At 39.4% G+C, this 24,817-nt stretch overlaps 1 protein-coding gene across 1 annotated transcript in view; it reads right to left on the bottom strand.

The window, feature by feature from the left end:
• CDC73 (cell division cycle 73) overlaps positions 1-24,817 on the bottom strand; it is a 101,639-nt gene that overhangs the window by 13,356 nt on the left and 63,466 nt on the right. Inside the window, exons 11-13 of the mRNA XM_058030705.1 lie at positions 6,032-6,089; positions 2,966-3,001; positions 2,469-2,556 (exon numbers count right to left, since the gene is read on the bottom strand). Of these exons, the coding sequence (XP_057886688.1) occupies positions 2,469-2,556; positions 2,966-3,001; positions 6,032-6,089 (182 nt within the window). The remainder of the gene's footprint in view (positions 1-2,468; positions 2,557-2,965; positions 3,002-6,031; positions 6,090-24,817) is intronic.

The raw sequence follows: 24,817 nt of genomic DNA, 5'->3' as shown, positions 1-24,817 counted from the left end.
GACATGACAGACCAATTGTCCTGGGTTTGCCTTAATTGAATTTTTGGTGAGGAGGGAAAAGGGTCAGCCAGAGAAGTGACTTTCTCCATGACAGACATCACAGCTTCCTCCACAGCTGACAGAAACAGCAGCTAGCTGGCTCTGAGACTGATACACTGCTAAGCCAATTAGAGAAGCTGGACACGCCTCTATAAATCATATTTAAAAATAAAAAAACCCACAGAAAGCTCTTTGTAACTTCCTGCTTTCTAGAGAAGAGAGAAGCCGTCGTGTCCCCCTCCCCTTCCCCGAGATTTCTGCAGCCGGGAATCCCCGCGGAGCCGGGGCTGGGCACCGGAGCCGGGGCTGGGCACCGGGTGGCCCGGAACACAGACAGCCGTGGCCCCGAGGCAGGGCCCGCGAGAAATTAACCTTTTCAGTGCTGAAAAATTCAATTTGGAAACAAATATAATCCATGGACGCCAATCTTCTCCCGAAGAACAAAGGAAAGGTGACGGCACGAAGGAGGGGCCAAAGCCCAGAGCAAAGGAGAAGAGATGCTCTAGTTTAGGAGTTGCAAACCTTTTGCAAGCCAAGGTGAGAATATAATGCACCAGACTATTTCCCTGTAACTCATAAAGCATAGGGGGAGATGCAGCATTCATCTGCAGCTCAGAAGAGAACTGGAGTATACAGATGTTGAAAGAAGATGTGATCTGACTTGAACAGAGAAAGAGAACCTTTGCTTTAACAGACAGAAGAGAACCTTTGCTTCTATATTAGAACAGCTCATCCTTAAAAACTGGCACCCAATAAGGCAGTGACCCACGGAGGCAGCTGTGAGAAGACTGACAAAGTGTGGGAGGGAGTTCAGAATTGCAGATTTCCGGGCTGGCTGCTGCTCGTGAAAATTAAAACCACAAGAAACTGTTTCCTGTGGCACGGCAGGAGAGACTCCTCTCCCTAAGTGAACTGAAGAAAGATTCCTTTTTAGAAGTGGCAAACTGACTCCAAATCCCATGTTTTGTCTCTTTAAGGTGTAGGTGGGAAATAAAAAGAGGCTGGGGGGGAGGAAAGGTGATCTAAAGGCTTATTTTAGTTCTTATAATTCTCCTTTTAATTCTGTTAATAAAGTTTTCTTTACACCCTTTAAAGTTTTGAGCCTGTTTTGCCCCTAAAGCATTTTCTCCTAATCCTTATCTCAACCCCATGAGCTTTATTTTACCTGGTTATTTTCCCCTCCTCTGCTCCAATTACAGCAGAGGAAGCGGAGTAGATGATTTTCATGAGTGCACTGGCATTTGGCCAGGAGGGGCTTCATTCCTTTCTGGGTACACCTGTGCCAGGAAGTCACAGCTGGAAAATCCAGGGCTTTTTTTTTAAAGTCAGGGCTAATTTTTTTCCTAAATATTAAAAACTCACATAAACAACACCCCCTGTCAATCCAATTGGATCAGTGGTGTGACAGCTTGCACATTGAACTGCAATGTTACAAGCCAGCCTGCCCTGAAAGTATTTCAGAAGAGACACTGAGCCCAGTACGCTCACTGGACCTTTGATGCCTGTGGCACTAAGACAGAACTGGAACCGTGGATCAGAAAGTACCTGGTATCTCAGAGCACACTTTAAACAATTCAAGGGCAACTCCAGCAGAAGCTGTACCACCACCACAGCCTGGTTTGGATGAAAAGCAGTGAAACAGTATCATGAAAGATGAGTGTTGGAGGTGGCAGAAAGATGATCCCTCCATTTTTTGGATATACCATTGCAGAGAACCTACAACAGTGAAAAAGACTTTCTCACTGTGAAAAGTGAAAAAAACTTTTCTCTGTGAAAAAGACTGTTCCCAAAAATTACCTGATATTTACTGATAGGCAAGTCTAAAACCATGATCTGTTGGACAAGCAGAAAGATTCGTTCACCATAATGAATTAAATCTTGGAATCAGATGTGTGATGTGATAAACAAGTTCTAGTAACTCAATGAAATTTCCCTGGATGCATTTGCATCAATACTTAATGATAATATGTGAACTTCAGAAAAAATTTCTTGTTTGCACAACCAGCTGGGATGCTTGGCTGATACAGCCCACCTGGTCACCTTCTGCTTTACAATAACTGAGGTCCTTTCCCAAAATTATTTCTGAGCTCCAGAAGCTCCCTTGGTCAGCTTCTCTCAGCCTTCTTCCATAGAAGGGTTCACTTGCACATGGCTGCACAGATGTTACATCAAAGAAAAGCACTGCACACATTTCAACTGCAAAAATTTCCTAAATCTGCCTACAGGTCACAGCTGAGCCAAAACTCTGTATTAGGTTTTTGCTTTTTTTCCTACTAGTCAAGAGGAATTAATTTCTTTTATACTCAAGTCTGTAAAACTAGCTTGTCACAAGAGAGTAAATAAACCCTCTTGCTTCACTAATGAGGTGTTAGTATAATTTTCTATCTGAAAACAAATTGTTATACAGTATGTTCTAATCAGCTACTTACTTCAGATCTTGCAGAAGGTCCTTTGCATTAAGCATTGTTATTAAAGAGGTCGTGGCTGCTGGAATAATGATTATGGGAGTTCGAGATCCTGTAGAGATAATAAAGTTAGAATTTGCCTGGAGGGTTTTTTTTTTGTTGTGTTCTGGTTGTTGTTTCCTCCCCTCCCCCTTTTTTTTCATTACAGGAACTGTACACAACAAAACTCTTGCTTAAAAGGTCCCAATCATGGAAAAATAGTAAAGGAAAACAGTAGTAAAGCTTTTCTGAAGTCAAGGTTTTCATTCACCAAGAAAGCAGATCCCTGTATCACGAGTCTCTCAACATGTGTGGGACCCATATTTAGCACAATGGAATGCTATTATGCTATACAGAATACATGCTATATATTCCATGGCTGGCTTATACTGTTGCTTGTAGTGTCAGGTGGGAAAAAAAAAGGAAAAGTGGGCACAATTCACACAAAAATGAAAACGATCATGTAACTAAAATTGACTCACCTTTTTTCTGGTTTGGAGGGGGTCTTGCTTGAGAAACTGAGAAAAAAAAACCGAAAGATACAGCAGAATGACTAGGACATCAATCCAAATGTCATTGCAAAGCATCTGCCTAATTGCAGGAGTGAGTAGGGAAGAGTCACACTACAGTCATTAGACCATTTTTACAGATGGAAGACACTAAGATGAAGAAGGGATTTATAATTTGGGCATGAGTATTCAGAAAACAAACAGTTTTTGACCATCTGAAGCAGGTATTAGGAGAGTTCAGTCAGTCTCTCCCAGTTTTACTGAAGGCACTCATCCTCCTCCATCCTCCACAAAAGGCCAGGACACGACACCATGCACAAAAATTCCCAGAAATCATGAAAATGCTGCTTGTAGATCTTCAGTTCAGTAGTGCTGAACCAGCAGGAAAACCTTCACAAGACACTGATCTCTACACCTCACTTTTTCATTAGTACTTATTATTGCACATGACATCCATGGGGTTTAGCCATCCCAAACATACATAGAAGTTCAACAATCAAAACCTGAATTTCAGGCTTACTCAGGTTAATTTTGAATTGCAGCTTGAGTTAAATGAGGTCTTCAGGAGCCAGATCCAGTCAAGCTTGACACTCAAGGGGAAAACCACCCAAGCAACCAAAAAAAGAAAAAGAGAAAAAGAAAAAACCAACCCACCCACAAACAATATTACCCTCAACCACCAAAGAAATCCACCAAATCACTGCTGGACTGGTAGAAACCAAAGAACTGTCCCCCACTTCTCCAGCAAAATGTTTCCCCTTCAGTCTTCCAAGTTGTAACCACCTCAGTAGAGGAAACACTGCATTCCAAAAGTGGAAAAGCCTCTTTGTTTCTTCACTTTGGTGCTATTCCCTGGTTACCAGGTGACCTGCCTGGTTTCCCCAAATGAACGTTTTATAGTTCAGTTTTCAGGAGCCCTAACCTCAGGAGAGAAGTGTAGCACTTGATAATCATCATCATCATCCATGTTTATCCTAATTCAGAAAATGGTGAGTAGTAGAGAGACTGATGCAGACTAACTCAAGTCTCAACTGCTACTATGCATGACAAATTTCATTAATTGACTTCCAATTGCTTAGCACCAACTTGCTCATGTTTATTTATGACCAACTGTTTCAGAAACTTCCTAGAACAGTATAAATATTCACAGCACATACTTGCCATTATTGAAATATTGAGACCATATCCTTAATTATCTTTTCCTGACACTGTCAAATGCACAGATATAATTGGCAACACTATATTGAACTACATGAACTTTACCTACCCAGTGATTTTTAATTTTTTTTTCTTTAATTTAGGTATCTCCTTAAAGCAAAAATATTCTTGAAATTATGGGCAGAGCCAGCTGCCTTAAGGAGAAAAACATCTAAACAAAAAGGAGGGGGAGAGAGAATAAGCATCTGTAAGAAATTAAATAGCTGTACAAAGACAGGTAAGGAGAAAAGTTGGTAATACAAAATGGCATCAAGAAATATCATTTAAGAGTGCATCTCAAGCATTTTCCTCAAATCACTACTGTTCAACAGTTTAGCCTAATTTAATTAATGCTTCCTATGTGCAAAGCAGCATCCTCCTGCAAATAGCGGGTTTAGTTGCTTTGACTGCTAAGAATAGAACAGCTGAATTCTTAAAATATCCAAATATCAAAATGCAAAAATATCCTAGGACAGGCAGAAAGAGAAACCTCTTCTGACTCCACCTGTCTTCTGTATTCTCTCTCCAATTTCCAATGTAGATGCAAGATAATGGATGGGGTTGGCCTCAGAGCAGGGCACTATCAGTGTCACCTCTGTCATGTACAAAGCCCACGCTGCTGGCAGGAAGTGCCCAGGAAGTCACAGCCAGCAGCAGGGACTGTGACAACTCAGTCACATTTCCTTTCTTGCCACTTCTACCCTTTTCATACTGCTGTCTGTCAACTCCATCTGCATTAGGATGCTTAACGGGGCTAGTGAGATAAGTATGACAGGCAGCATGACCTTTCCAGTTCCAAAATAACCAAACAGAAGAATCTGTGCACAACAGCATTTGGGCATGCTGAGAACATTCAATATTAGAATGGATTTGGGAGAAAGAAGCAGCTTTACAATATTAAGTCTTAGCATTAAATCCAGCAAACAAATCTCAAGGAATTAGCAAAGCACACATTGCAAGCATTTAGAGTCTCAACAAGGATATACAGTATTCCAGCAGTACTTCTAGAAAAAGTATATTCATTTTAACTGGTAGCTTTGCTTCCAAACCTCCAGAGTGTCCCCAGAACCTTCATAACATCATCTTGTCCTGAAATAGCACTTTTCACTTGAGACCTTCTTCCACCAAACCACTTAAGTCTCAAAGTATGTAAACCAGGGGCAAATCTGCACATCAGTTTGCAAGAACTGTCCCTCTCATGTACTGGTCTTACATGCTTCTAAAAACTCATCCTAAGGGTTTCTTATTTAAACAAAGTACATTTATCAGCCCACCACTGCATCAAAACTTGAGATTCCATCTGACAGATAAGTGGACTTGGCAGCCACAATTTACTGAATGGGAATTAAAAACCCAGTTGAGGATTTTGGCCCCGTTACAAATATGTGCTTAAGAAGTGTGAAGAAGTAATGATAACACATTCAGAGAACTACTTATTTCTGACATATTAATCCCAGAAGTAATAATACATCTTATTTTGAGATTAGGTATTCTGTTTGTTTATCCTTGGAGTATTAACCAGCTCTTGTTAGATATTTGAGTGGGAATTTTGTGAAATTTTAACTGCTGACATACCAAGCCCACAACCAAGAGAAGGTCTTGACTTTTTAATTTCAGCAGTGCATCTTTTCAATGGGCTAACCGGGCAACAAGAGAATGACCCCAAGTCCCATGGTATAACATTAAACAAAAGGCTATGGGGTTTTCCCAATTTATGCACAATTAAAGGTCAAAAATAAATGACCTGTACTTCATTCTTGAGCTTACTAAAGTTCTAAAGAGAGCTCCTTAGAAACTCATGCACATGAGGGACAGAAGGCCATGGGACAGCGGCCACCTTACCTGGTCGTGGCACAGGCTGTGCTGCTGGAGTTTGTGTTTTTCTGGCAGATGCACCTTCCTTTGGAAAGACAGAAAAACAACATGATCAGCTGAGCTTTGTGTCAGGCACACGAGTTTTCAAATAACCACAGAGGTACTGAAAGTATCATGATAATGAGAGCAGTATGTTTCCACTCAAGTGATGGAAGAAAATAGAGAAAATATTCCAAACTCTTTATAGAGCATGTTTTAGCTTTAGGGAAGACAAACAATCTCGAACTTTTACAGTCTTACATTTTAACCAACCATAAACGTTTTAAAATTTAACTTTAAAATGTTTAATATTTTAATTTTAACTTTAAAAAGTTTAATAAACTTTTACATTCAAATAAACTTTTCCTATTTACAGTATTGTTTCATTTTACCTACTACCACCTTCACCAAGGGTTAGTAATGTAAATATAAGCAATTGGCTGTAGAAATTTCCAAACAAGATCCCCTTATGCTTTGGATGGAAAACCAGGACCAAGAAATTGCAATGCATTCCTGACTTGAGGAGTTTTAGTGCCCAGAAATAGCACTCTCATGATAATTAGTTCTGCTCATGCCTTATCCAATTACCTTAATGTAACACACAAAAGACCTGCACTACTGTTTATTCTTGTTAGCTCCCCAGAGTCAACACAGCACCAAAGAAAACAGTGAGGTCACATGTCTGCTTCCAGAGCAACACAATTCCTGCAAGAAAAATTCTGCTCTCAGTTTCTGCTGTGAAACCTCCCTGAACATAACACATTGCACCAACATGCTGAAAAGCTGCAGCACATTCCAGCCACTTCCATCTATTTGCAGAGCTGACAGGAAAAAACCTTCTTAACATGAAACCACGGATTTTAGCTGAAAATTACTTAAAACATTATGTGAGATATCCTACAAGCATGAGACACTGAGAAAGGTCAGAGATACCGCTCAGAGGAAAACCTGTTGGAAAGGACTCCAATAGGCATTATCAGACTTCTATCTCCATGCATAAATAACAGTGTGTTTTGTAATGCAAAATAAAAGAAAGCTCATGAGAGGGCTCACTGCATGATTTAAATAATACTTAGAGGAGCTGCTTTTAAGTTTCCATCATGAAAGTTAAAACTCTTTATCTCATCATCTCTGAAGTACAAATAGAAGCTCCCACAGAAGCCCATAGAAAACACAAATTTACTCAAAGCCTCTCTTCCCTGAGCCTTAGTGAAGCCACCCATGATTAGTTTCAATAAGCTGGAGCTGACATTTGGTGCAGTGAGCAGCTTTTGTAACTTTTACAGGCAGCAACCTCCCATTAATCTTTAGAATAAGGGTGAATTAACCCTGCACTGCAAGTAATGGGTCTATCCCAAATTTTGCTGCACTCTTTTCTGATTATTGAAATACCAACATTTATGTAGGGCAGTTGAGTCAGTACATGTTATTTTAAGACTTACTTTTATAGCAGCAGAGGAAAGGTATTTTTGCCAATGTCCTTTCACAATAATTACTCAGAAAATTATAAAAATGAAAATACTACCACACTCTAGAGGAAGAGCAGCAGGAAAGGCTGACTACCTTTGAGACAAGCCTTGCAACTGAGAAACAGCATCTTTCTTTTTACTTCCACTTTCCAAGAGAGCAAAAATAAAACTTTTTGCACCTCTTTCTGTAGAAAGATACCATGTTCTGTGTCAAAAGAATGATTCTGTGCTGCACTAGTCACTCATTTCGAAGAAACCAAGAATTCCCCCATAACACTTCCTTAAATTCAGAGTACTTGATGAAATGTAAAGAAAATTATCAAGCTAAAGAAACATCAACTCCTGCAATGCCAAGTTTTTCAAGTTTCTAAACCCAGTTTAGATGCATAAGCAGTAAGTACTGTGTGCTGTCCCACACCTTCATTCCTCCTTCCACCCCTATGCAATCAGCAGTGCAGCTTTGCTGCCTCCTCTGTCACTCACCCAGTGCCTCCCATGGTTCAAACACAGCCTGCAGAGAAGGAGGCACCCAGGAGCTGCTGCAGAGAAACTGGTGAAGGATTATAACCAAACAAGAACCAAAGCCAAACCAGTGGTTTGATGAGCCTAATGAAATAACTGACAAATTATCTTTTTGGGGGTTCTTCACTCTCTTTTGAACTGCCTGCCCTACAGTGATTTATGGGAAACTTAGTGCAGGAGCCTAAAACAAAACAGGAAGGCTTTGAGAAACTGAAACAAAATACATCCCTCCAAATGAAAAACAAAATACAGAAAATAACCACATAAAAATATCTGATTGATAGTAGGAAATAAGTTCATTTAAATTAGTAAATACCACTTCCATGCCTATGACCATTCTGTTTGCAAGACCAAATCCTGCAAATCAATAAATTATGGAGGTACAGCTTTTAGTTGTATAACTTTGTACCTCAGACTACGATAATCTCAGGAATGAACACCCCTCAGCTCACAGCTCCTGATATTGAGGTATCCTCAAAGCTCAGCTGTCACCTGACTGAAGGTGTACCATCAATCCTCTGGAGGTGATTTACACCCCTTCTCTTTTTACAATTTTCAGTGATCTAACCACTACCTCCTGTTCTGTAAAAGCTGCAGCCAATGCAGCAAAAGAAACTCTGATCAATATTTCACCCCCACATTTCTCAGAAGATTTGTAAGGAGAAATGTCTACACTACTAAGGTGAGGAAATGAACAGAAGTACAGAGCTGTGATGGTTGACAAGACCCGCAAGTGGAGAGGAAAACATGGGGTCAGTAAGGAAGTCATTATCAGGATAATTTGTTGTTATTTTCCTTCGTCCTGCTAAGTTTGGATTTACAATTACTGCTTTCCAAAAGCATTCAGATAGAGATACAAGCTTTTCCTATGACAACACAGTGATTTGAGCTCTGTTCTTAAGGAGGTATAACCCAGAGAAGTCCATGCCAGGATTTCTCCCAGAGAAAAAAAGAGTATTCTTCTGACAGAGTAACCTCTGAAGCTGCTTCATCCAACCACACAAAGGGGGTGCTGCTGGTGATTTGCTACTCAGAGGCAACTCCTGGTTTGCACACTCTCATTCCCTGTAAAGGCCAGAGTTATTTCTCATTGAGCACACACAAAGGTATTTCAAATCTTCTCATGTGAAATTTATAATCTAAAAGTTCCTTTTAAGTAACCAGCACGCTGCAAATTTGAACTCCAGCTAAGGGAGCTTTTGTTCATGCAGCTGTACCCAAAGCATCACAAGCAGCAGAAATCACTGTTTAGCTATTTAAAGAACATTCATTTCCTCAAAATTTCTGAATACTTAGACAGTTTTGCTCGAAAATGACATACCTAATTCTCATGCATAAGCTGTTTGACACTGTTAAGGAGTATATTATGAATATTCATAAGTTGAAACTAATTTAGTAACAAAACCATGTAATTTGAAAAATACAAATCTTCTTTAAGACAACCACTTAACGTTGTTTTTTAATCAAAAACATATTACTTGGTTTACTTCTGCTAATTTACCATAGAAGGTTATATATAGAGAGTTTACTTATGATTTCCATTTTAACCATTCAGAAGCAACACCCTGACACAGAATGTCATCAGCTCCAGACTTGCCTGAGCCTCGCTGCCTCATTTCCCTACAGGGCTGGATCTGCTTCTCTGTGGGACTCATTTTAGTGCTTCTGTTCCCTGTCATTTCAGACATTTAAAATATCTCTGCCTAACAATGTTTTTGTGTTTAGTGTATTCCTTTTGTTATTTAGCATTCTTGTACCTAAGCACCTAAAAAATACTGGGTTCACAGAGCAATGGATGAGTGGGAAACAGCTCAGTACCTGTGGTTAGTAAAGCCATGGTTGGGTTTAAGTTTCCTGAGAGTGGCTGTTGGGGGTTTGTTTGTTTTCTTTTAGAGACCTTTTAAAACCTCTTGGTTTTAAACCTCTTTTTTTGACTTTTCTAAAAATAACAATTTTTAAAAACAGCTATTATGTGCATTAACAAAAAATTACCCACTAACAATATTTACCTGACAGATTTATTAGGACCCAACTATTATTTTCCTATATTTTAGATAATTAGTGGTTTTCTTAGGTCTAAATGAACATTAACATCCATAGTTAGGTTACCTTCATTTCCCAACTGGAATGAAAAATTACCTGAACAGTAACTCCTGCTACACTTTAGAAAATAAACCCCCCTGTTTAAAACCTAATTATTAAAGATATCTTATGGCAGCTTTACAGGTCCAAATGGTGAAAGGAAAAACTATTTCATTGCATATTCCCTTTCCCAACTGGTTTCTCAGTAGAGATAATAAGAGCCTGTAGTATTTTGACCTTTAAAAAAACATTAGGAGCAAAGGATAGAGTTTACAATTTGATGCCATCTTGTGGCTTTAATTTGGTAAATTTAATTACTATCTTGTTCCTTAATAATATTTAAATTAGTTACAGAATTTCACCAAAGAATCTGAAAATTACAGAAGCAAAAAGTAACACTGCAAGAAGTGTTAGTAAGTGCTTGCATGTCAAACACAGAGCAGCTTCCAGCCATGAGAGAATTCAGCCAAACACAGCTCTGTTTGTTAAGAGGAACACAGCAAAACTCAGATTCAAAAGAGAAAGAAAAGAAGTGCCTGTGGATGGCAAGCTTGTACAATTATTTTTAAGAACAGCCTTCAATGTATCTATTCAATTTGAGGTACAAGAGACTGTAAAAACCTACTTTAATTACCAGTAACTCTATTATCATTTCCTGACTTAAAGTATTGAACCTTTGAAAATTTTAGTAAAGCCAGCCTGAAGAACTATGAAAAAACCCAAAACAACTGCATAGTTAAAAAGAAAACAACTTTACTATAAATTAAATATTGCATATATCAATGTATGAACAAACAGCCAAAACAAAGGGCTGACTTCAAAGCAGGTACCTAAAAATTGGTCCAGATGCCCTACTTGAAGCCTGATAGAAACATCTATTTCATATAAATTGGATTCTGAAAACATAGAGCTTTGTTCAAAAAATTTAAAGCCCATAGAAGCCTTGGAAAAAAATCCAAGCTTTTCAAAGGGTCAAAAATAATCCAACTCAGTGGCTCTGCCTCTGCAGCCTTCCCAGTAATTCTCTGATCTATGTTTGCATCAAGAAAATTCTAGTAATAGTTTAACTAGTGTTTTACATCATCATTTTATTTATACATCAAACTGGTATAATTTATTTTTATATTTATATGCACACACAAATCTGCATGCAGTCCCACAAGACATACTTAAATAATAAATTGCAAACTTTTAACTGCCTTCCTAATTTTAAACTTTACAGTAAAAAATAGAATTTATTGTGCAAATATTTCTAATACTATAGTTGCTTTCACTTCCATTGTTTGCAGTATTAATGAAAAGGTCATTGCTACTGTTTCTATAGTTTCAACTTTCTTATTTTCTGGAAGGGAGAGTGGGAGTTTAAGCAGAATTAAAGATATTTTTACAGAACAAATTCTAACAGAAGAATAGTTTACCAGTATTTATCAAAGGACTCCTAATACCAGCTACCTAAAGAAAATACCAACATAGATTCACTTTTTCATACCTGCACAACCAAAAAAACTGATGTGGCAAGACAAAGAGGACTGATAAAAAATATATAGAACATGTTTATTTCAAAATACAAAACTCATCATAGAATCATTAAATTTGAAAAGACCTTCAAGCTCATTGAGTCCAACCTTTAGTGGACCTTTATATTAAAATGTATTTTACTGAAGGTCATGTCTTATCCAGCATAGGAGGCTTCCAATCCTGAAATTCAGTTTCATGCCACAAAACTCAATGTCAATCTTGCAAAGGTAGTAGAAGTCTCATTATAGTTTTCCAAATATTGAAGTCCATATACCAAATCTGACAAAAGAGGGAAATCAGAATGAGCACAGCACTACAGGGATGGAGAAGGGGGGAAAGGAGAAACCAGAGGAGGGTGGCACAAATAAAACTCTGCTGGTTCCACTCTGCTGCTTTGGGACTACCCAAACATTAACACCTGTTGTACCACACCATGCAAATTCAACTTTCACTTGGAAATTTGGTGCTTTATTAATCCATTACAGAACTAAAACTGACAAGATTATTCAAATTTGGAAACCCTGACATTGTTAAACATGATAAACAGAACTGATGGGTCTCTGCAGGTTAGACCTGGCAATGAGTGTCACTGAATTTAAAAAGATCACTGAAATTTCTTGTTTGTTACGAGGTCAAGAGAAATAAGCTTTAAACATGACTGAATTAACTGGACTGGTTATTGATAACTTAGGAAATACTTTGGTTCTGCAAAGAAAACAAACCAAATCACAACTGAATCTAAAAGAAAATTGTAGTGACTAGTGAGCAACTAGGGACAAAAGCAAATAAAAAAGTTGCAGTAATAACAATAATGGAAATCAGTGGAAAGCTTTTGAAAAGAATTAATCAAAGCCACAACTACTGAGATGCTTTAAAACCATTACCCCCAAAGTTAAGCTATCCAACCCCTCTGAAGAGTCCTCTCAGAAGTGTGCTAGAGCTCCATACTTGTACAGAATATCTGTAAAATTAAGAACTTTGTCTTGAATTTACAACAGCCACATAAATTCAAACTGTTGCTATAGAAATAGCAATTTTTGAGCAGAAGAGAGATGTTGGCAGCGAAGATTAAACATGCAAACACTTCCATTTTCCTGGGGATAAGCTGTTTTCATCAAAAACAAGAACTCTTAATCCTGAGAACTCCAGAGGACTTGTTTGTTTGTTTGAAAAATAAAGGCTTGTCTATACCTCCCTATGTTCATTTTAATGATTCATTTCCATGAACTGAGTGAAAAGACAAAGACAGTTATCACTAAAACAGTATTTTTGCTTAGGCTTCCTTCCCTTCAGGTTAGTTATCTAAGCCAGCCTCACAGTTATTTCTTGGCAGCCAGAGAGGGTTTTGAGAAGCACAGTTTGAGTATTAAGGGATTGTTTCATCTTTCTCTAAATCCAGGTATAAAGTTTCTATCCTACTGGTTTTCTGCATGCCACAATCAGCCCAGGATACATCAGTTCAACAGAACTGGAATTTGCATCTAATTGTGAATTTACTGCAATTGGCTCCTGTTTGAGTCTCTGACTCAGACCTTGACATATTCAGAACTATCAAGTTTCACTACTGCCTCTAAGGGCAGGCACTGGTCACCCATAGAAAGTGGCTTTTATCAGAAATAGCACACAATATGGGGCTCAAGCAATCCATTTGCCCATCAGCACAACTGGCACGCAAATTCCAAACACATAGAGAAGAACTATTGGTTTTGTGTTCAGATTCACCTTTGGAAATGGGATTCAAAGGAACAGCCACATTTAGACTACAGAAAATGCTGCTCAGTACAGAGCAGCAGGAAGACCACACTTACACCTGCACCCAGTGAGCAAGCAATACAAAAACAGAGGTCTAAGAGACCTCAGGTTCCTTTGCAACTTCTGGAAAGACTCATGAAATGCTTTGTGTGAGAAGAATATTTTTAAAAGCTCTGCAGGTGCCCAAATGAATACAGATGGACCCTTGACTTCTGTATCAAAATTTATCCCAAAAAAAAAAAAAAAAAAACAAAAAACAAAAAACCAAAATGAATCAAGACTCAAGTAACTGAATAACTTTGTGGGATGTTGTCAAACATCTCAATGCAACAGAAACTGCTGAGGCTCTTTCCAGCCTTCCCCTGCTTATACTGACTCCCATTGCTACAACACAGGGGATGCTGCATTAGAATTCTAATACATGGGCAGCTCTTGAAAGTCCTTGGGTTATTTCATGATTGCTTGTTCAACAAATTATCCAGCACCAGTTGTTCCCAGTTGTACTTCATCCTGATATGATCTTCTCTTTCTATTCACTAAAAACAAGTTTCAATATTATTCTTCTGTACCTCACCAGCTTTAGCAAACCCTGCACTATGCTTATATATTACATTATGTTACAAGAAAACACAATTATCACGGGTGATCATGGGCAGAGAGATGAAAGCAATTTTCCAAGTAATGGCCCAGCAAAACTTAAAATATCTGGGGAAAAATCCTGAAACTGAATTCCTGGAGGAGCCAATGTGCAAAGCTGAACTGTAGAGCAATGAACTCCAAGTTGTTTGTGCTGCCTAGAAAAAACACTGCTGAGTTCAAAGATGTGCTTTTCAGGATCAAAAGCTTTAGCTGCAGCTATAACAAATTGTAACAAACAAGCCAAGAGATGAGGGCTTGAGTGATGACAGCAGTGGATGCGAGCATTCAAGGGACTGTAACCACTTGGATATGGAAAGGGCTATTTTGAACTGCCACAGGCCAGAAAAAGGGCAAAACAATGTCCAAATTGCAGAGTGCCTTGTACTCCAGGCTCCCTCGATGAACAACAGCTCATCTGCTATGCAAATTCAGCTGAAAAGGCAAAGGTACTTTTTTTTAAATGCCCAAAAGGTGATGATTGCAAGATCTGCTGTAACTGTAATAAGCTGCTGGTAATACTAAACCACACCGTGGCAGTCAGCTGAGTAATACCAGTCATGAAACTTATGCCATCTCAGATTTTCTTCTCAACTCTTGTATTTTTGACTTTGCGACTTTTACACAAGCGCACCCCAAGAGATTCTTGTGGGATGCCCACAGCAAAGTGATAGAACAGTAGGTATAGGTGAAAAAGGAAAAAGTAAGTGTATTACAGAAATTATCTAGGTCATTTGCAAACAGAGTAGTGAAACCCCAGCATGACATTGGTTAAAGCCCTTGGATCAACAAACTGTCTTGTTCAGACAGAGCAGATTCACTGTCTTGGGTGCTGATGATAAAACTATTGACAAGATACTGAGACACAAGAGAGAGATCTGCACAATATGAGACAAGCAAGTTAGAAACAGAGTGGTAATTCTCTGCAAAAACTTCTGAGTTTTAGTCCAGCACAAAAGTGTTAAGATTTTTGGACTTGAACATGCTGCAATTATCCACACCCTATAATTTCCCAGACAGAGAAAACTGGATATTTTAATCTGCTTACAAGATAACTAGAATTCTGCCTCTGAACATTTGTCCTGCCCCAGCTGTCTCAGTTCACAAGTTCAGTTTCAGTTGCCATATGGGGAAAAAAAAGTTAAAATTAACCAAAGGAACACTACAATTCACAGACCCTCCAGATCCTATCCAGCTCTTACTCTACAGATTTTATTTGAAAGAAAGAAAATATGTTGTCTACCATGCTACCATGAAGACAGAGAGTGAATCAAATCAGAATGTAAGCAGAGGTTTTTTTGGAGGACAGGGGTGAGAGGACAATGGGCAAACAGACCTTTTTTTGTTCTGCAACACTGTAGCTAAGCACCCCTGATCATAGTGATACCTTTTGGCAGCAGAAGGTATCACTTCTCCTGGGCAAGAACACAATTTAGTCATTTCCCCTTTCCTCAGATGCTGAACTTGAGCTTTGCATTTACAGCTTGTACAACTGGAACAGCCCCCTGTGAAATGTTGGTCAATCACTGCACATACTCACAGCACATGCAAGGTTAAAGTGCAGGGGAAGAGCGACAAAAGCATCAAACAAAGCTTTCTGCACCAAATCCACCTCCACCTAGGGGTGCCACTTCTCCCATGCTGCCAGCCCAGACTGTGCTCCCCATCTCCTTTCCCCATGGGCAGCCCCAGAACAGTCACAGAATCACAGAATGACTGGGTTGGAAGAGACTTCAAGGTCATGGAGTCCAACCCATGCCCCAGCACCTCAACTAAACCATGGCACTGAGTGCCACATCCAGGCTTTTTGAACACATCCAGGGATGGTGACTCCACCACCTCCCCAGGCAGCCATTCCAGAACTTTATGACTCTTTCTGTAAAACCTTTTCCTGCTATCCAACCTATATTTCCCTTGCTATAGCTTGACACTGTGTCCTCTGGTTCTGTCAGTGCTGCCTGGTGAAAGAGCCCAACCCCACCTGACTGCAGGCACAGAGAGTGATAAGGTCACCCCTGAGCCTCCTTTTCTCCAGGCTGAGCACCCCCAGCTCCCTCAGTCATTCCTCACAGGGTTTGTGCTCCAAGTCCTGTTGCCCTGTTACCTCACCAGCCTCGCTGCCCTTCCAGAGCAGTTCTTGCTAACAGGCTGATAATGTGTTCACAGAAACTGAGCAATGCTCAGATTTTAGCCCAAGTAGCTGGAAAATCTGCCCCCAAACAGGAAGTTACTGGTCATGTTGTGAATGAACTTTTTTTCACTAAAAATACTAAATCAGAGACAGCAGCTGTTGTGAACAGAATACTTTACATTTCCAATGGCCAGGCTTGCTATAAGGTGCCCAGGAAAAAGTCTCATTTTGAGAACTCCTATACTACATACACTACACTACACTCTATATACACTACACATTATGACCACAGCTGACATTTGATTGCAATGTTTCATTCTGCCCCGTGACTTTACACATTTGCATCAAGTAAAACAAAAGACACCAACACAACACATCTATTGTTGGATTTGTATGTTTATATTCCGATTTCAACAATATAAAGGCACCCTTGGAATCATTTCCCACATTTTAAGACAGGGCACAGAAGCAATATGGGATTCAAACACAAACCTCAAACCCAGAAAGTTCCTAAGCAGTGTATGAATTGTTCCTCAACCTTAATATTACACTTTAGGAGTTACCTGCAGCTTCCCATAGGTGAGCTTAGACATTTAATATAATAAAACATCACTAAAAAAAAAAACAAAAACTTGTGCTCTTCAGTGTCCTCAAGTGGCTTCTCCCACCTAGAGTCAACATCATTAACCTATTTTTCTCAGTACAATATTCTGAAGTCAGCATTTCCAAAATTTGCAGTAATAGCATTCCTCTCACACCAGTCACAGCAGCTCTGACAAAAACTGCCTGCTAGACTACCTTCTCTTTGGCTGCAGGATGCCCAAGTTTCATATGCAGCATCGTAATCAAATACCCCCGATAAAAATGCAAAGGGTTTGGTGCTGTTATGTGCCATTTATCACCCTGCCCTGCAGTTCTGCCTCCAGCTTTCCCTGGGAGATCCATTCCAACACATACTTTTCATTGCAGAACTCTCATTCCAGAAGTCTGTTTTTAATTAAAATATTCTTTTATTTACAATTAAGAAGGAGCACTCAAATTAGACCAAAACATTTATTATTCCCCCTTCTTGAAGAAATTCCCACTGAGTGCAACTGGGTAACTACAAAAGGCCTGGAGTTTCCCTCCCTGGGTACAGATGTAAGCAGATGAAAACATTAAAGTATTTTGCAGGTATCACTACTACAGAGCATAAAATCACACTACTGTACATGTCAGCAGAAAGCCAGGCAGCCACCTGAACCCAAAATTCTGTATTTCTTCAATTAAGCCTTTATACTTATCCTATAGATTCCAAAATTAAAGAAAACAAAACCCAACCTAACAATCCCCCAAACACAACAACAAATTAGAGCCTTCTGGTTTATACCCAGAGAACAAAGAGACAACATACATTAAAGTTTCAGTTGTCTCCATTTCAGCATGTCCTAAAAGCCTGGCTCTTTGCCAAAAGCAATACAGCCTATGGACATGGCTGATTTCCTTCCAAAAGAAATCACACAGGGGGACCAAACAACATCATCACAATATTAATCATCACCTAACAATGGCACCTGGGACCGAGAAACATCCCAGTCACACATCACAGACTCACATATTGAGGACAACCAATAGAATAATATATACTGTATTTGCATCACAGCAACAAAGCATCCTACTTGTGTGCTTCTTGAGAAATGGAGATGTTTCAAGAAGTGCCTTCAAGGTTTTTAGTGCCAGCATGGCTTCAGCAGGAGCTGTGTATTATTGCTGTAATACCATACACCAAAGAGATTGTGCAAATGGCTGCTGGTATTGGTAACCTGGAGAAACACATCATTCATACCACCCTGCTGGAGCACACAAAAGCTGATGATGTTACATGGTCATATCAAAAACTAACTGTAGTGGCAATAAATCATGCATTAAGTTAAAATACAGGAAGGCTTCTGGCTGTATCACAAAAGAGGAATTTTTCCATTTGGCCTTCTGCCTCTACTTTCAGCTTCCTTTGGCATTATATCTAAATTCCCCATTATTCTTCTTTCTTTAGTATAGAAGATTAAATTAAGCCCTTCTCAAAGCACTAAGATGACAGCATTCAACTTTAATTTTTTCATTTTAAACACAATCCATACACTAGATAGACTATCTCCAAGCTCCTAGCATTGCATTAGGAGAACTGGTTTATCACAGACTGTTCTCAGCTGTATTTTTGGTAGTGCATAAATGCATCCTCTTAAATAAAGGTCAACTGGCACAATCCCATATAGTGAGGGCCAGCCTATTCAAAGATGAGGATAAGAGCCCTACAAAACCAACAGATTGTAGGATCTTCCTGTTACACTGTAAATTATATACAGGCTTCATCCATTGCTGCAAAAAAATAACCCCTGACAAACGGGCAGACTCCAAAATGCATCACAAAACAGGTTCTGAAAGTTTTCAAACGGCTGTGCCCTCTCACTCTGTACCCATATACACACAAATTCATCTTTAGGAACCTCCCACTGTGAACAGCCAGAGGAGATGCAGACTGCCAGTCAGCACTTTCACAGGTGAGGCTCACTACAACCATTATTTCTGCTCCTCACATGTTAGCAACCATCAGTCATCCATGATGATCCTGGGGATTTCACAGTTTATCTGAAGGAAATCTGCCACAAGCAGCAAGACCTCCTCAGCTCTCCTTCAGCCCTCACATCTGTCCTGGTACTCCAAATAGCTGTTTCACCTTTGCAAAGTCTAATGTCAGCCATAAAAAAATAAATAAGTTCTTTTTTTTTCCTACAGCAATGTGTTGCAAAGTAAAATCCCCTCAGTCCAGAAAACTGAACACTAAAGTGGCAGGAAATAAAAATGAGTAAACCACTAAGAGGAGACAATGTTTTGGAATACAGTTAGGCTTTCAATGCCAAGATTTCAATGAGAGAAAAAAAAACCAACACAAAGTGTAACAAGATTCCTCTGTTATGACACCCTGGAACTTTCTGTACGTGCTTAGGATGGCTTTACCAGTCACAAACAGATTCAATTTCATAGAGATTCATCCAATAACTTCCTTGCCTTAGTCAGGTCGTGCTCCATTTTACGAGAAAAGCACCAAAACAAAACAGCAGCATCACCTTCTGAGCAAGGGCAGCAGAGTAATTTTACATGTAGCTCAACAGGCTGATAATTTGTATACAGACCAGAGACCTCACACTTTTCTACTTATTCCTGTGCTTCCAAAAAGACATTTGGAAAATGTAAGAAAAAGCAACTAATCCAGAGTTAATGCCAGACTACATATTTCTTCCTTATTTTGCAGGTTCTGCATTGGCATATTTTTAGGGGAATGAATGTGTGCCTATTCTGGAGGAAGAGCAAAAATCCTTATGTCCTCCAACAGACAATTTCTGTCACTGACTAGTGCTTAGTTGGAAGAAACATCTGAAGGCACTACCACTCTGAAAGCTGTTCTAAGAAAATCCCCAAGTTACTATCAGCCTCAGATCCCAATCAGTGGGATCAGGTATTTCCAGGCAGCACATTTTCCACTGGAGATGATGGAGATGCCGGAGATGTCTCAGGTTTCACCCTTTCCTTAGCTCAGGGCAGCTTCTCAGAAGCACTGCTCACCTCCTTCCCAGGCCACAGCCCTGGCACCCAGCACAAGCTGCTGCAGCTCCTGCAGCCATCTCCCAGTGCCTCAGCCCTGCTCTGAGAACAGCAGGAAATTCTGCACAGAGCCATCAGCCACAGGGCACCCAGGGCTGCACCAGCCTGCTCTGAGCAGCCTGCTGCCTCCATTCCCACATGGAGGACACTGCACAAGGCTCAGGAGATGGTGTGCATCATCCTGGGCATACACACAGCCAATTTTACTCTGGCTCTGGTCCCAGCCAACCTGCCAGGGAGAGGAGAACAGGGATTCCAGAGAGCTGCTCTAACCTTTCCTGCTGCACCCAGCATTTCCCACTTTGCTGACATAACTCCTTGCTCACTCCCTTCCTCCCGTGCACCTCAGAGAAGTGACATTTCATTACATGGAATAAACAACCTCTTGTCATTAGGCAAACACAGCATACGAGTACAGATTGTGGCACATCAAAAGGAAAAACAGAAAAAGAAAAAACAAAGAAAATGGCAAATGTAAATTTTTCACAGAAGGGAAATCTTTTCCTTATGAAGTGACCTAGATTCTCAAACAAAGGGATTCCCTTTCTGTACTGTATCCAGGCCTTATTAAATAAAGAAGTAATTTTTATTCTATTTATTACTTTGCTTGTAGAAATACAACAGAAGGGCTTTTGATATCTGGCAAAATAAGGAACACCATGGCAAAACCTAACATGGAGATCCAAAGGTGTGAGGGGAAAAAAAGAAAAAATAAAAAAAAAATCAGGAAAAAAGTGGGTCAGATTTAGTCTCATCCACAGTTCAATCTTTTGATATGCAATGTAAACCATAATACTTGCACATTGATAAAACAAGTAAACGTTAACCAAAACTTAGAGAAAAAGCATTTGTAGACGTCTGAATGTTTGATTACACAAATTCTCAAGAGGAAATGACTTCAAAGAGTCTGCAATAAGCATCATCCAAGGTCATGAGATTTTGTGGGGTTTTTAAGAGGATGACAGGTTTCTGTATGTTTTTGAGAAGCGGGGTGGGTTTTTTCAGATGACAAATGCTCTCTATGAATTTACTTTAGCAAGACAGATCAACAATAGAACTCTTTGCAGATGCTGATTATGAATTGCAAGATTATGTACCTAATAGAAGAATATCATCTTGAATTTGAGGCCAAATTTTATTAATTCAGCATTATTATATTAAATACAACCAGTATTTTTTCTTTTACAGACACACCTCCCTACAGAATGTATTGATTATTCTTAATATTACATCTCAAGGTGGACACGATGCAAGAGAGCTGTCTCTGATTTCTTCTTCTGTTAGAAGCCACTAAATTACAGAAAATAAACCACCTGGAATTTCAGTTTGAAATATAGCTTAAGATAGCATAAAATAATAAGAATTCTCTAGTTCTCAATCAATATTCTCTGTCAATTTACATTATACAAACCAGACCCTGAGGATTTCCTCTAAATCAAGTATTTGAGGACTACGAGTCCTGGTTACTGACTCTACATTACTAATTTATGTGAAAAAAAATCCTCAGGCTCATGAAATTAATCTAGAGTCTTACACAGATTACAGAAGGAATTATGAACACAGTTATTCAGGCAAAATCCATTATTTCCATAGCAGAGCTTCCTTTTCCTCAGAAGCGCTCAAGGAATGGTATCATTTAAGTTTAATGTGAATTTTAGAAGTGGAAAGTCTGCAGCTTAATCTCCACTGATTGGGAACTACATGAAATTGAGGGAAACAAGAAGATAGAACAACATTCAGTAAAATGGGGAGTAGCTGGGACACATCCCCAATTGGCCAGGCTGAAGCAGCTCAGTGAGATCTGGGTGATGTGCAAAGTGTTTGGAGAAATTTCAGTCTCTCCAACATGTCAAAAAAAAGAGCAGTAGGGAATTTCTCTTAAAAGGGAATTTATTCTCCATTTTATGATCCATGTTTTCTGTTGGCTATGAACAAATATTGGTGAAATTTATTACACGAATAGGACCTCTTGAGTCCCTGGAGAAAGGATTTTTTTCCACACATTTTATTGGTTTTCCTAGTTTAAGCATCTCCGCTTGAAGGAAAGGATTCAGGCATTTAAGGCACTTGCTAAATCTCTGTTATTTCTGCTGTAAACCTTTCATGTCCCCCAGAATTAGCTGTAAATGAGGATATCTCCAGGATGGAGCTGCAGGAATTAACATACTAAAGCTACTGAGCAAATGTGACAGATGGAAAGAGTCAGTGCAGGTCTCAACCCAAGTCACAGGAAATTCTGACAGCTCTGAAAGTCCAGTTCTTCAATTTCACATTATTTAACATTCAGTAAACAAATGTCTCATCAATTTCAGTCCTAAAAATTGTGGAGGCAAACAAAATGTCTCCATATTCCTGTACAAACCACATCCCTGGGGAAAAAACTTAATGAGAGGATGAACAGTTGCTAATCTCTTAATTGGTCCCACACAAAAGAAAAAAAAAAAAAAAAAAAAAAAAAAAAAACCACAAAACCTAGGTAGCTCCTCATGCATGGAAGAGTGCTGGGTAGGATAGGATGGCTGCATCCCTTACTCAGCCTGATGAGCCAAGACTCTCTAAGTTATTGGGGGAGAAGTGTGGGATGCCTCAAGAGCTTGAAAAAAGCCTGAGGGAAAAGAGGCATAAAAGGCCTGGACAGGTGGCAGCAACTGGAACAAGACATTTTCCTTCCTCTGCATAAAAGCTGGTGCCTATTATCTCCAACAGGATGCCATCTTCCTTCATGCCATCTTCCATGCTTTGAAATTGGATATTTAGTACCAGTTCTCCCATGAGAGTCCCACTTTCTGTAAGAACTGGAGGTTTTATTTCTAATTCTCATGCTGGGGTGGGTGCTAGGGGTACCTTGATCACCCAGTGCAGGCAGGAGGATGAAACAACCCACGAGGGAAGGGGGAAAACACCAGCCCATTTCCCACTGAAAGCTGCCTGTGAATTTTGGTACTTCAGCTGCTTGGCCTCCTCTCCCCTGCTGTGCTGAATCAAAGCTTCATAAAGCCCCTGCTCTCCTCAGAATGCAAAAGCAACACTTGTGACAGGCAGAAAATACTGCTGGCACTGGCTTGTCAGTTCATCAGGGGAGAACCACAAAACCAAAAATCCTGCACAACACAAATGAAATTATGTTGTCCAACCTCTGGAAGAATAAAATCTGCATTGAGCACTTGAGATCAGCAATAATTGCATGCAAAGCCTGGGGAAAGATACGAAAAATCAGAACACAGAAGAAAGAAAAGATATGATAAAGCAAACAACACAATATTGAGGAAAGAAACACATCTGGAAAGTAGTCCATATACATTTGCATAACACACAAAACCAGAACTGAATCAAAGCAGAACCAAACTTCATATTTTGTACTTTGGCTTTTTGAGTGAATTTTGAATCACTCCATACCTCTTATTCTCTAAGGAAGCTGTGATAGGAGAACAGAAAGAATTCTAGCTGGACACCTAGAACATCAGTTTACTTAATAAAAAAAATACAAGCTTTAAAATCATAGAACATCTCCCTGAAATGTTTCCCAAGAAACACCCTTCTGACTTGAAAACATCACTTGGACTTTCCCTCCCTCACAACTGTGAAGTTAGGGATATGCTTATATTCCTTATGGACTAAAACATAAAAATCAACTGAATAAAACCTGATACATGTTTTGTAATAACTGGGAACTTTTTCTAGTTCTACAGATTGATCTGGATTGTTGCATTCAGGTTCTAAAGTTATGACACTCAGTAGTTAATGAAATCATCAAGTTTATGGCTTGGGTGTTATTAGAAATCTTGATCATTTATAAAAAATGCACCAAATGTAAAAGCTGGCTTTCACTACCAGCTAAGCAATGGTGAAAATCTACTAAGCAAAATAAGGCAGGCAATACTGACACTTGTGGTCATTTCTAGATTGCTATTTTCCTTCACTTACAAACATGTCTGCAAAAGCTAAGAAACATGTTGGGATCTCAAAGTAGCCAAGCAAATTCCAAGCGTTTGTCAACCCTGTCTCCACTTTAGATGAATTTACTGGAGAAGTATTATTTTTGAAGAAAGGAGCAGAATAGCCACTGGCCATATACATAATTCTCAACATGGAAAATTAAAACTAAGCATTTATGACACTCTGTATTAACACATTTCCAGAAGGTAAAAATAAAGCTTAAAAACAAGAATAACCAACCTTGAAAATGTTGCCATTAATCATTCTGAACTATGCCTTGAAAGGTTTTCAACACATTACAGTTGATATAATACTCCATTTTACTATGATAAAATGAACTTTGCAAAGTATTCATTGAGTATCCAAAATGCACAATCCATATGGGAATAGTGATAAGTGACCCATGGCCTAAGTATTTCAACTCTCAAGGGCAGAAGTTGCCAAGCAGTACATGCCTGACTACTGCAATTAATCCAAATTAGTTTGAGGAATTTCTGCTAATGTTGTCAAGACAGAACTTTACTGAATGGCTTTATTATAAAACCAGTTAGACAAAGCTGTGCTAACACCCTCTCAAAATGACACAAAGAGTTTTTCAAGTTTTTTGAAGAGAACATTCCAAACCACCCCAAGTTTGTTTTGCATTGGTACATTTTGCTCAGTTCCGAGTGGTCAGGGGCACAGGGAATTGTGAGCAGCCTCCTCCTCTCTGCTCTCCCTCCCGTGCAGGACTCGCTGAGCACTCCAGCTCCTGGTCACAGTAACTCTGCCTGCTCCTCACACAGCCTCTACATCTTCACTTACTCCTTGGAGCCTTAATAGGTGGCAGCCTTTCAAGCACTAACAGTGCAGCTTCTAATTTGGGATGTAACCATAGTAACATTACAGAACACACTACTCCCTGCATGGAGAACAAGCAGTCAACTGACCCTTCGTGCTGAGACTGGGCTGAAATAAAGCTCATTCCAACCTCCAGCCCAGCAAGATTAGCAAAACCTGCAGCTCCTATTCCCAGTCCAGAGCAAGACCTGCCCTCCTGAAATACCCACAAATGCACAGTATCCTAGGAAAGCAGCAAAGAACAAAGTG

Source organism: Melospiza georgiana, chromosome 9, assembly GCF_028018845.1.
Source record: "Melospiza georgiana isolate bMelGeo1 chromosome 9, bMelGeo1.pri, whole genome shotgun sequence".
Taxonomy (NCBI): Eukaryota; Metazoa; Chordata; class Aves; order Passeriformes; family Passerellidae; genus Melospiza; species Melospiza georgiana.
The sequence above is the reverse complement of the archived record's forward strand: the minus strand, read 5'-3'. Positions and strand labels throughout refer to the sequence as shown.